The sequence below is a fragment of the Colossoma macropomum genome, unplaced genomic scaffold (genome assembly GCF_904425465.1).
Source record: "Colossoma macropomum unplaced genomic scaffold, Colossoma_macropomum, whole genome shotgun sequence".
NCBI classification, from domain to species: domain Eukaryota; kingdom Metazoa; phylum Chordata; class Actinopteri; order Characiformes; family Serrasalmidae; genus Colossoma; species Colossoma macropomum.
In genome coordinates, this window is record NW_023494799.1 from 30,899,956 (window position 1) to 30,914,707 (window position 14,752).

The window sequence follows — 14,752 nt, forward strand, 5'->3', positions numbered from 1 at the left end:
TCACTGCTGGACTGAGAATAGTCCACCAACCAAAAATATCGAGCCAACAGTGTCCTGTGGGCAGCGTCCTGTGACCACTGATGAAGGACTAGAGGATGACCAGCACAAACTGTGCAGCAGCAGATGAGCTATCGTCTCTGAATTTACATTTACAAGGTGGACTGACAAGGTAGGAGTGTCTAATAGAGTGGGCAGTAAGTGGACACAGTGTTTAAAAACTCCAGCAGCCCTGCTGTGTCTGATTCACTCAGACCAGCGCAACACACACTAACACACCACCACCACATCAGTGTTACTGCAGTGTTGAGAATGATCCACCACCCAAATAGTACCTGCTCTGTGAGCGTCCATGGGGGTCCTGACCACTGAAGAACAGGGTAAAAGGGGCTAACAAAGTATGCAGAGAAACAGATGGACTACAGTCTGTAACAGTAGAACTACAAAGTGCACCTATATAGGAAGTGGAGCTGATAAAATGGACAATGAGCGCAGAAACAAGGAGGTGGTCATAATGTTATGCCTGATTGGTGTATATATATGTGATACAGTTGTAGACTGCAAATAAGAACAACTGTCTCATGGAAACAATCTAGCAGCACTTTACGACAACTGAGGCAACACTGTGGATTTGAGAACATTTACTTCAATTTGTTTTAATCAGCTACTTTTTTCCTCTTATCTCCTGCAAATTCTTGGATGAGAACCTCTTCTACAAAGGGAACTAATATTGTGTTCTAGCCTCACTACTTGTCTGTTTGCATCAAAATATTTTGTAATTCTGTAAATTCTGGAAAAGCCTTTTAGAGATTACTTTTACAGACAGCAAAGGGTTTTTGTTAGATTTTTTTTTTGCAGTTTACTTTTCAGCAGGTTGGATTTACAGGAATGGGTGGGACATCATTGAGAAATATTAACCTTGCTGAAAGCAGAGTTTCCTCAGTCTTACTGACTGACTTTGACAAAATGAAGTGGAGTCTAGTCGTACAATGCCTTTCCTTCTTTTTCTGTGTTTATACCTCAACACAAACCGGTAAGGCTTTTTCTGTAATAATCTGTAGACTGTTTTTAATCAAATAAGCAGTGCAGAGAGAAAGGATATCATTGTAAATGTTTACATAATAAAACATTATTTACATTTATTAAATATTTACATTTGGTTCTTATTTGATAACCTTCATATTTCAATCATTTTATTTGATAATATTATTATATGCAGGATGTTCATAACACGCCTGGTACTCCTCGGTTTTTAAAGACTGAATTCTTCAGATTCTGTTTGTTTTGGTAAATCATCAACAGTTAAATGCTATGATCGTGTGTTTACATGGGGCATTCAGGGTCAGTTTCCTGGACAGGGATTAAGAACATTTTCTGAACATTTTTTATTTCAATGGAGTATCTCCATGCTGAATGCTGTGTAGTGCAGGTTCAAAAATCTTACTCCGGTTTCGGTCCTGACTTGGACTTGACTGCTACAAAGCCTCGGTCTTGACTTGGACTTGATACATCCAGTTTTCATCCTGGACTCAGACTTGCCTCTAATGGTCTTGACTACACTAGTGAATACTGACCAAATATGTCTGTTGTACATGGTGTGTTTTGTTATCATATTATTTCGTAATCTTGACGCTTGTTTCATGATGCATATCGTATCATGAAGCTGCAGACAGTACCCAGTCCCAGATTGTTCCCACCCTAGTATGTCTATGATCTCCCACAAACATTCAGCCCAACGTTTCTCATGGTTGTCCACACTCATTCTGAGATCCTGCTAGATTAGAATCATTCGTGGTTTAGGTGTAGCATGAACAGTAACATTCTCCTGTTTTGTATTCCCCTTTATCCTGTGTTAGTATACATATTTCCAAACAACAACCAAACACTTCTTACTTTGCAGCCATTAACACATATTTTATTAGGTACCATTAGAGTTTTAGAGTTTCTGGCTTCTCTTTCAGTGAGCTTTGCCTGGGTGAATTCTATAAAAGGTAAATGTAAAGAAACCTGTTATCATTGTCATAAATGTTCTTCAACAATTGATGTTTATTGTAAAAAAGATGTAAATGAATTCATCGCTAAAAGCAGCTCTAGTGAATAATGGGCCTCATTCACCTACATCTTACTAAGTTCTTGAGTTCTTGAGCAACATTTTGCTGACATGTATTTGTGTGACACTAAATTCTTGGACTTCTTGTAAAATTACATGTGAAGAAGGAAACGGACATAACGGTCAGGCACAAAAACCTTAAATGCCTTAGAAAGAGCTGGAGTATACAGGCAGAATATGAAGATAATAGCCCTTCAGATACTTCAGCAATATCACAATAATAAAAACAAATATCTTTGCAGAAATTACTTATGATATTCCTTTTGAGGAGCATGTTCAGTCTCCTTTTTACTACTTTGGTGGGGACAGAAAATTGGGAGTCAGTAAACCATACCAGTGTGAACATGGTTATCAGGCAACAGCTAGAACTGCCACATGTACAGAGAACGGCTGGTCTCCAAAACCACTGTGTACTGATAAGTCACCATCTTAGAAGCCATGTGCTTAATTATGTCCATATTTTGAAGTGGAGAACTATAATTGTTGTCTGTCTTTCAGAGGTGACGTGTACCGTGCCAACAATCGAAAACGCAAAGACACTGAAGAAACCAGGCACAAATATCGAGTACCAGTGCCTACATGGATATGAACCCGACAGGTTTACCATCACCTGTAATCAGCAGGGAGATTGGGACAATATGCGCCACTGCACTGGCAAGTATTCATTTGAAGAGACTAAACAAAATATTCAGACCATAGATGAGCAACATTAGCACAGCAATATCAGTATCTTTTTTACCAGCTTCTATTTTTCATCAAGTCACGAAAGGAACAGGGAACTCAAAAACCAGGACAGGGTCCAAGAACAGGTTTAATGGAAACTGGCCAATACACAAGACAGTTTTCTTGGTCTTCCGGATGCTTTCCACAATTTCCCTTAACTACCATTTTTAATGACATTCCAGACATTCCATGGCTTTCCTCTGCTTTGTAGACATCAGACGTTAGCTTAATTTTCAGATCCTCAGCCAGCTGCTCTGAGGAACTCATAGTTGTTGAGTGTTAGTTCAAGGTTTGAAGAGTCAGGAATTTATTACGCTCTGGACAGCTGACAATTCCAAAGGACAATTCTTGACCTGCCCAACCAGTTCTAACAAGTCAGTAAAGGCCAAAAAACTCAACCACGACTTGAAGGGTGTCTACATTTTTGTAAATGTCATGATTACTTTTTTAATAAGATTTATTTTATATTAATTTTTAAAAACAATTTGCTGCAGAAGTTGTTAATGTCTTTACACTTAAAAATGCGACATTACATGTAACTTACATACACCAATGTGGTGCCTATGTCTGAGCCCCTGCCCCCTCCTCATAATATGCAAATGCTGAATACTGATGAGCAAAGACTGAAACTAGCTCAAAATGTAACCTGAAGTACCTACTCACAAAATACATATATAGTAGTATATTCAGAGGTGGGTAGTACTGAGTTGATTTTATTCAACAACATTTAATCAGGTAAATTGTAAATCTTTGACTTGGATATGTACGTTCCTGATGGTACTTTTACTTTAAAGTCTGCTTGTAAGAATTAGTTCCTAATTCCTTTTATTGTTGTTGTTGTTGTTGTTGTTGTTGTTGTTGTCGTGTTGGTTCAGCTCCTGGACTGATCTGCTCTTGCTCACACCTCTCACTTTGGAGCATTAGCAATTTGTTTCACACAAAAATGATCCAAAAAGAGGAAAAAAGAAGATCCTAACAAGTTTTAATTCCTATGCTAAGAGATGCTGGATGTACTAGATGTCCACTGCAGTTACTCAGTAAGAAGTTTTTTGTGCTGCTACTTTTGCACTTGTACTTATTTAATATTAACAGTACTTTTACTGCAGTCATTATTGCATTTTTTCACTGAGATAGCAATACTTTTTTCTTGAGAATGGGTTTAGGCTACACTACAGCTTACCTACATGTCTCTTCTAGAAGTCATAGTTCGCATCCATCCATCCATCCATCCATCCATCCATTCAACCATTCACCCATTCATTCATCCATGTTTCCTTTGTCCATGTTCTCTTTTTTGTCATCTGGTGTTACCCGTAAATAACCTTATTCTCCTTTTCAAAACATTTTAATTGCCAGTGTCAACTTACTAAGATCTTTTCTGTGACAACACATACATGTTCACTCGGCAGGCTAGAGGCCACAAACATGCCATGCGCTAGTACTTCTCTCTGTCTTTTATATAAAATGTGTGTGTTTATCTGTTAACAGCAAAAACACTGGACTGTGGCCCACCCCCATCAATCGAACATGCATTACAGGTTTTTAAGGAGCAATATAAGGAGGGGGAAACGGCTACTTATGTCTGTCCTTCAAACTACGTTAAGGATGGTGATCCCTACATGATCTGCTCACGAGGCAGATGGATAGGAAAAGGGAAATGCTTGCGTAAGTACAGAAGCACTGTCTCTTTAGATTTTGTTCTTGCTCCACTCTGTTTGTGCACTTTTAGTAGTCTTGTTTCTAGAGATTAACACACAGAGTAGTTTCTGCTTAAAAGGCAGGGGCAGATTTAGTAAAACTGTGGCCCCCTACATGCACATTTTTAGTTGAGTCTACAATGCAACAAAATTAAATCATTCTAATTTAGTCAATATCTCCAATATTTCTCATTTTAACATTGCTATAAGAATTCTCAGATTATTTCATTCTAGACATTTTTCACTTCCTAAGTGAAATAATATGACTATAGTGGCAGATAATTCAGCTGATTATAATGAGATAATTTGCTACAGAGTAAGGAAGAAGTAATGAGTAGAGAGGTTACTTTTTCCAGCAAGTAATAAGTAACATTTCAAAAAGTCTGAAAAGGTTATAAGAAAGTTTGAAAAAAAAATAGTAGCTTTTAGTATTTTTTTTTAATTAGTTTGGAAAAAAATCTGTAGTGGATTACTTTTTGAGTAATTACCCAACACAGGATCGATCTATACTAACATTAGTGCTAGGATTATATATGGTCTGCTGGGCCTATGAAGTGCTCTGTTCTGACTCTGCTTTCCTCCTTATTTTGGGGTTTCTCTGCTGTACTTTATTAGATTGTCATTCTCAGCACCCAGAAAGTCATACCAAAGAATCGCGTCTTCAAATTTACAACCCCATTTCCAAAAAAGCTGGACCGCTGTGCAAAATGTAAATAAAATCAAAACGCAATGATGTGCAAATCATTTCAATTCTATATTTCATTGAAAGAGAACATATCAAATGTTGAAACTAAGAAATTTTATTGTTTTTTGGAAAATACATATCCATTTTGAATGCAAAGTCAACCACATGGTCCAAAAAAGTTGGGACAGGGGCAAGGAAAGGCTGGTACAGTTGTGTAGTGCTAAAAAAAACACCTGGTGGTTAATTGGTAACAGGTCAGTAACATGATTGGCTATAAAAAAGCATCTCAGAGAGGCTGAGCCTTTCAGAAGTAAAGCTGGGGAGGGGTTCACCACTCTGTGAAAGCCTGTGTGGGCAAATAGTGCAACAATTCAAGAATAACGTTTCTCAACATAAAAGAGCAAAGAACCTTTGCTTTCATCATCTCCAGTACATAATAACATTAAAAGATTCAGAGAATCTGGAGAAATCTCTGCATTCAAGGGACAAGACCAAAACCAGTATTTGCTGGCCGTGATCTTTGGGCCCTCAGAAGACACTGCATTAAAAACAGACATGATTCTGTAGTGGAAATCACTGCATGGGCTCAGAAACACTTCTGAAAACCACTGTCTGTAAAAACAGTTCATCACTGCATCCACAAATGCAAGTTAAAACTCTAAAATGCAAAGAAGAAATAAACTTCCATAAACTGGATCCAGGAATGCCGCCACCCTCACAAAGGAGACCCTGAACTGTTGAGCAGCTGAAATCCTATATCAAGCAAAAATGGGAAAACATTTCACTTTCAAAAGCACAGCAATTGGTCTTCTCAGTCCCCAAACGTTGTATTTGTAGTATTTTCATTTAAATATAGGGTTTACATGATTTGCATATATTGCATTCTATTTTTATTTACATTCTGCACAGCATCCCAACTTTTTTGGAAATTGGGAGGTATTACTGCTTCATTGCCATCTTCATACCAGCCTGTCTTGAGTCATGATGTAGGCACATGGTATAGTTCATTATAATCTTGACTGGGTTTGGCTGCATTTGCCAAATTGCAATTACTAAAGAAAATATTTACAACAATAAATAGCATCTAAGAAATAGCACATATATATATAGCATATATATATATACACACACTGGTATATATGTATATACATATGGTACTGGTCTCAGTAGAGGGGGCAGGGTAAGAGAGTGGACATTGTCCAGTGATGGAGAGCTTGATGGAGAGCTCAACAGAGGACAGTATATATTTCTACATCATTTGGGATGGGGAGGGTGTACACTGCTATTGCAAAAACTTGTGAGAATTCCCTCGGCAGGGAGTAAGCCTCATGCTAATGGCTAACAGATGGGTCAGTGCATCACCGCGTCCATGTTACTGGTAAGAGATCTTATATTTCCCATAACGACTGAGGGAAGAACAGGTCTATAACATCTCCTCCTGGCAAGAGGCAGAGCTCTGGCATGACTCCCCCATTTCTTGCGCTCAGCTCAGCCGGGAGAGGGTGGTCTTTAAGACTGCAGGCTTTCACCTTGTGCAAATCCTGGAGTGTGGTTCAGAAGTTATCCACAGCCTACCATCCACAGACAAACCTGACTGAAAGGGTGAACAAGATCCATAAGACAATAATCATCTCATTTTTGGGAAGCAGACAGCCAAATTGGGAAAAATGGCTCCCTGAGTTTCGCCTGGCTATCAACACTGCCATCCACGAGACAACAGCTGTGACACCTGCTTGACTGGTCCTGGACTGCAATCTTGCTAGAACGCCTCATTCACTGTACCCTGCACCTGATTCCCCTGCATACCTTGTAGTGCCAACAACTGATTAGAGCTGAGGGACAAAAAAAACACACATGTAGCTAAAGTCAGATTAGCCAGAAATTATAATGCATGACAGATATGCACACTCTGAAAAAAATAAAATCTGAGAACCAGAAACTATGAGAGTATATAATTATATTTACATTTACATGAGCTGATGGGTGACAAATAATGACTACACACCTGACTTGTTAAATTGTGACAGACAGACCTCAGTGCTTCACACTGCCAGACAGGTTCAATCTTAAGTGATGTTTAGATTAGATTTTAAGATTTTAGATTAGTTTAGATTTTCAGTGACAAATGAAAAAGGCTTGAAACTAAGATTTTAGTGAAAACGTTGATTAAAACAATTCATCAGCTTTTCCTGCTGCTCTAAGTTGTATATGTTATATGATATATTACTGCATTAAAATCAATTTAATAGGGAATATGATCTGTGTTCAAACCTTTTAGTGAGGTTTCAACCATATTATTCAGTCATTTTTGGTGAAAATATCCTTAAAATGTTTAATTTAGTAGGCAGATTTGGTAATAAGCATCATGAGTTGAAATTACTAAAAGAAGAAAAATTGGGAGAAAAACTCAACACAAAAACTTTGGATGGTTATTATTTATTTGAAAAGTTCAAATATTCATTTTTTTAAAAGTTCAAAAAGCATTTCATAAATATCTGTATTTCTTGCTAGAAAATAATGAATTCAGTTTTCAATCTGCTGCATTTTGTCTACCACAGAAATTAATTGTCTGCTTGGGCCACCCACACCTGGAACAAGCACAAGCCCAAAAGGGAAGAATGTATTCAGGGTTGGAGAGAGTGTAGAGATCACCTGCTCAGATAGTCACTGGTTGTACGGAACAAGAGAGATCAAACGAAACATTATATGCAAAGAAAGTGGTGAATGGGAACACTCGCCTGTGTGTGAGGGTAAAGAATACACAAATATAAAAACTGCAAAAATATTCTTGGTGCTTCAGTTATAACATACAGTAATTAACATCTAAACATCTTTGCAGAAATTACTTGTGATATTCCCTATGACCAGCATGTGGACAGTCCTCACTACTACTTTAGTAGGGACAGAAGATTGGGGGTCGAAAAACCATACCGGTGTGAAAGTGGGTATCGGGCAGGAGCTAGAACTGCCACGTGTACAGAGAACGGCTGGCTTCCAAACCCACTGTGTACTGGTAAGTCCCTGTCTGTGGAAGTGTGTGGTTAATTAGCTTCCTTATTTCAAAGCAGAGAAGTATGAAAAAGTCTTGCCTGTTTTTCAGAGATTGCGTGTCCTGAGCCAACAATTGAAAACGCAAGACTGCTGGACAATCCACAACGTCCTTATAAACCAGGTGCACGTATTCGGTACCAGTGTCTACATGGATCTAGCAGGTTTGAAATCACCTGTGGTTGGCAGGGAGAATGGAACAATATACGTCCCTGCCCTGGCAAGTATCCATGTGTTAATCATTTGGAGAGACTAACAGTCAAACATTCAGACCAAAGATGAGCAAAGTGATCACAGCAATATCAGCATCTTTGGCCACTCTGTGTGGTCATGCACTGTTTTTCACTCGGGTTAATTACAGTATCATGAATTGCTGATTCATTCCGTCTGTCGCGATTGCAATCAATGATTTAAATGTCAGAAAACACACTGTCCACGGCTTTCAGACAGACTACATTAAGAACTTTGATTTCAAGGCAGCACTTTTTCATTGTTCATTAAAAAAAACAAAGCCTATTATTGTTATTAATCATCTAATAATAATAATAATAATGATGATGTTAATAATAATAATAATAATAATAATAATAATAATAATAATAAGCTATAGTAATAGTAAAGGAAAGCTACAATTGGCTGACTTCATATGGTAAACCTCAGCCATTTTGTTTGAACAAGAACTCAGAGTCAGATTTCTGCAGATGAGAAACTGTCAAGTTTTGAAAAAAACAAACACGCATATTGATGCCGTCCAAAACTGATGTACTGCAACGCTGCCTAAAACGTTTCATCTCAACCAGCAAAACTTTCTGTGTTTTATGGATGTGTTCAAAATCAGGCCGAGAGCTTATCGAGCTCGAAAGCTTCTACCACAAGCAACTTACTGATTAGAAATATATAGAGGTTGAAGAAAATATATTGAGGGTTAGGGGTGGGAATCTCTAGGCACCTCACGATTCGGGAATTAGAACAGTTGTTAGAGTTGATAAAGGACTCTCTACAGGACAGGTGATTTTTAATTATGTTTCGCTATTTTTGCAGGTAGATTTCATGTACATGTTCTTCTCACATACATTCCATCATTTTGTTATTAAATGAGACTAAATTTTGAAAGTCATTTTTAAGTCTCTGACTTCATGAATAACTTGAATAACAGAGACAGGCAAAGAGAAATAACTGCCCACATCCTGCCCACTGTACTGCACATTACATTACAACTGCTCAGTCTGATTTATTTGTTCTTCTTATTGTTGTAATCATAATGCCTTTACATGTTAGGGCCAGCTACCTGTCCAAAACCTGATATGGTGATAACCAGTGGCACCATTAATGAACCTCAAAAGGTCAAGGATGTCTACACAAAAGGAGATACTGTGGAATTTAAATGTTCTGAAGGATTCGTGTTTGAGAACGAAGCCGTTGCCCGCTGTGCTGGGAGGGAGTGGACATACCCAAAATGTATATGTAAGTGATCTGAGGTGTCCATATGCCTGTGTGACATGTTCATGAGAATGGGGTTCGATTTTGGCACAACACCTGAACTGGGTTGCAACAGTTTTGCATAAGGTTTTACTTAAGTACTTAATTAAAAAGTCTTTGCTAATTTTATGAAATTTTCCAATCCAAGTCAGATCTTAACTAGTAACAACTAACTAATGCGTACACAGTGACAAACGCTAAACAACACACTTCAGATAATACATACAATCAGTAAACGCTGCCATGGAAACACTGATAACTTTTTGCATTCCATGGAAAAAAATTATCATCTGTCAAGTCTGCCAAATGAGATTTGGGGGTGTGGATCCTAGCTGTGGTCTCACTGAAGATGAGCTATGGATTTTAAATGTTCGTAGCAGAGCTATGGATTTTAAATGTTCGTAGCAGCACACAGCGTTTTTATTATTTATTAGCTTACTTATTTTAACTAAAAGCAGTTAACCTTTTCTGGTCAGCAGGGGCTCCACCAGGGATTTTGGGGCCCATGAAAAGATATCACATCAGCCCCACCACCACAGTGGTAACAACGACATGAAAACCTGGCACTAGCTTGGCTACTGAGTTGATACCCAGTTGGCTATTTTTAAACAATAACCTGATTGTTCAAAATTAGCTAACATTTGCATTCTAGTCTCTCAAGGTACTGAAAGAAGTAAAATGGACTTAAAATCTCAAATATGATGCCATGTGTGTATGCTTATTATGAAAAATACAAGAGATATATCTGAACATGACAGAAGAGAGAAGCCTCAATTTTATTCTAAAATACAAAATTGATTTTATAACACAATTTCTGAAAATTGCAAAAACCAGAAATGATTTGATGTATAAATTATACACTTTACTTAGTCTTCCTTAAAACTTAATTGGTGTAATATTCAAAGGGGGAAAACATTAAATACAAAGGCTATACTTCTATATGAGTACAAACAGTTGTCTTATGTAACTGGGGCCTGGTCCTCAAGACTGACTAAAACTGCCCTGGTCATCAAGACAACAGACAAATGAAATGAGGCAACAGCCTTGAAGAAACAGTGAAAGAAACCACTTGCGCAACTGCAGAGAAATGGAGCTCAAATCATGTTTGAGGTGACCCAGAAAACAATGTGGAAAAACTGATAGCCTGTGCATGGAGGAGTTATTTCCGAGACCGACAATGTTTTCAATGCCAGCTAAAACATTATAGTCAATCAACGTAATGAAAGACTTAGATGTAAACAGGAAACCTGTGAAAATCTTGGAGCCAAAAATTTACTTGAGCGCAAGTTAAAAAACGATAAAAAGACCAAAGTTTAAACATCCTCAAACTTATAAAACTAAAAAGTGTTATGTTTTGACAGTGTGGTCACAAATAGGCAGTGCTAGTCCTTGAATAAAGACAAACAAGCATATTTGTAGGCATTTTCATTTTACAGTAATTTAAATTTGGTTGGATATTTTAATAAAAACTATTTATTAAGACGTGCAGTAATTTGATTGATTGGAAAGAAATAAAAAACTAAAATTTCTTGGTTGTAGAGGTCTGTAACAAGCACTGTGAAAGTCTAAATACAAAAGGTGTAAAAAGTATGTTTTTTTTTCCCTAGAAGCAAAAGTACAAGTATTCTGTTTCACTGGAGTAACAAGACAAAAGTTTCAAAATAATACATTAGTAATAATACACAATTATAGTAACAAAGTACAAAGTACTTTCTACCCCTGCTGACCAAGATGTACAGTGTTTGGCTTGTGGCAATCTAAATGTATCAATATACAATTTGTGTAAAATCAGGCGCCCATATAAGACTCAGACTTGCACACAGAAGACTACTAAGACACAAACACGGTAGAAAAAAGCTACATGTTTAGTACAGAGAACTGAATCATTCCTCTACAGTTTGCTACTTTGGGGATGTTGCTGCTAAATTGCAAGAAAGTTGTGCTGCCCACACTAAAACGGTAGTGTAGGCTCGTTCTGAAGCCCAAAGTAATCCACGTGATAACAGGCCTAATTTTAGTGTGTTGCTTGACTGGGCATGAAAAAACTTGACAAAGTACCTACAATTCTTTTATATAATATGTTTGTGTGTGTGTGTGTGTGTGTGTGTGTGTGTGTGTGTGTGTGTGAACAGCAACAACACTAGACTGTGGCACACCCCCACAGATTGAAGATGCCGTACAGGATTTTAAGGATCGATATGAGCATGGTGAAAAAGCTGCTTATGACTGTCCTGCATTCTACGTTAAGGAAGGTGATCTGACCTGCACACGAGGCAGATGGGCAGGAAGTGGGAAGTGCTGGAGTGAGTACTACTGTTTTACTCTTTTCTATTTTTTTATGTTAGTCAAATATAAAATGTAACTGTGCATTAACACTTTAGAAAATGATATTTTAACTATTATTATTATTATTATTATTATTGTTATTATTGTACTGAAGGATGTGTTTACATCTTTTAACTTCATAAATTAACAGAAGATGTCTTTTAGCCAGGAGTGCCCCACTGTTCCATACAACCGTACTGTAATAGTAATACAACATATTATAAGCATATTTACTAAAAAGCGCACAAAACTTTAAGCACATACTAAAATGTCAAAAGTGCAGCTCTAGTTTTGCAACTAATCAGTGGTCAACATAAACAAATAACGTCAACATAAACAAAAAAGTGACTCTCCATCCCACAGTTTGTGAGAGAATCTAGAAAATTGAAAGTTTGTCTCATCCCACAAAAACAAAATGTCCCTCATTTCCAAGACTGAGGAGAAAAAACCTGAAATATTAAAAAACTAAATGTGTAGTTCCTGTAATGCTTCGCTCCAGTGATCATGTTCGCTCACTTTTAAAAAATGTCAGTAAGGAAAAGAGACTGGTTAAATAAATAAATTCATTAATTACAATACATAAAATAAAAACATATGGAAAAATACATGGGCGTGTATCAAAAACACATTTCAAACATTAGAAAAAAAGCATTAGACATTTAGTAAATTAAACATTAGAAAACTAATTATTACCATTTACAAACAGATTTTCAGGTGTAACCAAACCAAATTACTCTACAAATTTACTGCTCAGTGATTATTAATATCATAGAACTATTTCTTTCCAAAGACTTGCGGGTGAGAAGATAAACATAATTTCAGCAAATGTCAAAAATGAGTTAATGAACAAAATGGCACCTCAGGGTCACTTCTGGGTTGAGGAGAGCAGCTGAGCACTGCGTGACAGATGAGCTTCAGTCAGTAATCATGTACCTATAATGTGCACCTCTATGGTCAGCTGATTAAATGACCGGTTAGTGTGGAGCTATATAAATGTATACATAACTGTATCTTGGCAGTTGTAGTTAGACGTTAGCCCTTAAGGGAGGTCATAAACAACAATTAGTCACTACAACTAGTCTCCTGGTGTAGAATACAGTATTCCTCAATTTATGAGTAGATCAGTGATTCATTCTGCTAACAGCACACTTGACTCCACACATCGTCTCATTACTAAGCTTCATTAGGTTAGCTCGAGCTGGGAAAACACAAAAAAATGTGCAGTTCAGGGAATCCAGGAATTAAAATGAGGAAGAGGAACTCCAGAGTTACACAAACCACACAGAGCAGAGTGATACACAGAGGAGTAACTGTATTATAATAAGGAGATGCTCTTTTTTCCATCTGTATGTTTTCCATGTCTTAATCTGTACTATGTACTGTCAGTTATTTCACTGAACATAAACACAACCATGAATGTACTAATTAAAACATGTTTGTTTGATTTCAGAACCCTGCACTGTGGATCTTAAAGCTATGGATGACCGTAATATACAGCTAAGGCATAAATACACAGAAAAAATCTATTCAACACATGGAGATTTTATTGGGTTTTCTTGTAAAAGCGGATATAGACCAGCGGAAGGCAGTGTTTCCCTCCGTCAGAGCTGCACTAATGGAGAAATTCCCTTGCCTGTTTGTGAATAGTGAGTCACAGGTTCCCATTAAAGTGCTGTGGGGGGTTTAGCTGTGCACTTCACTGCTTAAAGAAGAATCAGTCATTTTAACCTGCTGTCTTAGAAGTTTAGATGTTTGTGTGGTGATAAATAACTGAGGAGGCTGCCACTCAAACTACATTCAGATAAACTTCCATTCAGTTAGCAGAAGAATGGATTGTGTTCGACCTGTCCAGGGTGTATCTTGCTTTCCGCCTGATGACAGCTGGGATAGGCTCCAGCACCCCCGCAACCCAGAAGGATAAGCAGCTTAGAAGATGTGTGTGTGTGTTTGTGTGTGTGTGTGTGTGTGTGTGTGTGTGGATTGTGTTCAGTCAAACACAATAAATTATGGTAACCAGAGAGCTTCGTTTAGTTTCATGAGCTAAATAAACCAAAGAAATGATGATTGTGAAACTGTGTTTGATATAATTAAGATCTCAACCAAAATCCATCTCCTGGGAGGTCGAATGAAATATCATTTACAAATTTAACCTCTTAAGTAGCATTAAAAAAGAAGCCCTTTGAACTAGTCATAAGCTTTTCGTGCTCTATGTTTCTCAATATTTGTTTTCCAGCAAAATTAATAAACCATTTAATAATGTTCACTGATTCTTTTCATCTTTATCTCCTTTTTTGGTTAATAGACAGAAACACACAGCATGCTACTCTCTGAATGAATGGGGCACTAGCGTTCTATTTATGGGACTCATATTGTAACCAACTACAATGTACTTCTGATCAGTTTATCTGTTAACTGAAATGGTATACATTGAATAATATTACTTTTTCTTGTTTTTATTTATTGTACCAGCTGAATTATTCTTCCTTAAAACAGATATGATAAACGTACGTAATGCATATTCATAGATTAGAAGTGATATCACACCCTATTGTCAGGCTTCAGTTACTGACTGATATGTTTATGCTTAAACTATTATTTCTCAAATCTCCTCTGGTAATGCTACTGTGGCTTATTCAATTAGCATATGGCTCTCTTCATATACAAAAACAGTGAGTATTATCAGTGAAA

At 37.2% G+C, this 14,752-nt stretch overlaps 1 protein-coding gene across 1 annotated transcript; it reads left to right on the forward strand.

Annotated features, from left to right (window-relative positions):
• Positions 1-886: 886 nt before the first annotated feature.
• Positions 887-14,210, forward strand: LOC118818712 (complement factor H-related protein 1-like). Its single transcript, XM_036586068.1, has 9 exons — positions 887-1,030; positions 2,606-2,761; positions 4,319-4,495; positions 7,771-7,962; positions 8,052-8,225; positions 8,313-8,480; positions 9,539-9,724; positions 11,872-12,042; positions 13,515-14,210. Exons 1-9 carry the CDS (start codon positions 964-966, stop codon positions 13,709-13,711), a joined length of 1,488 nt encoding a protein of 495 aa, XP_036441961.1. The 5' UTR covers positions 887-963; the 3' UTR covers positions 13,712-14,210.
• Positions 14,211-14,752: the final 542 nt, after the last annotated feature.

Bases quoted from the DNA above. Each gene is read 5' to 3' on its own strand.
- LOC118818712 (XM_036586068.1), top strand. From the start codon at position 964: ATGAAGTGGAGTCTAGTCGTACAATGCCTTTCCTTCTTTTTCTGTGTT. The intron at 4,496-7,770 runs GTAAGTACAGAA...TGTCTACCACAG, and splicing joins AGGAAAAGGGAAATGCTTGC to AAATTAATTGTCTGCTTGGG. The intron at 8,481-9,538 runs GCAAGTATCCAT...TTTACATGTTAG, and splicing joins CAATATACGTCCCTGCCCTG to GGCCAGCTACCTGTCCAAAA.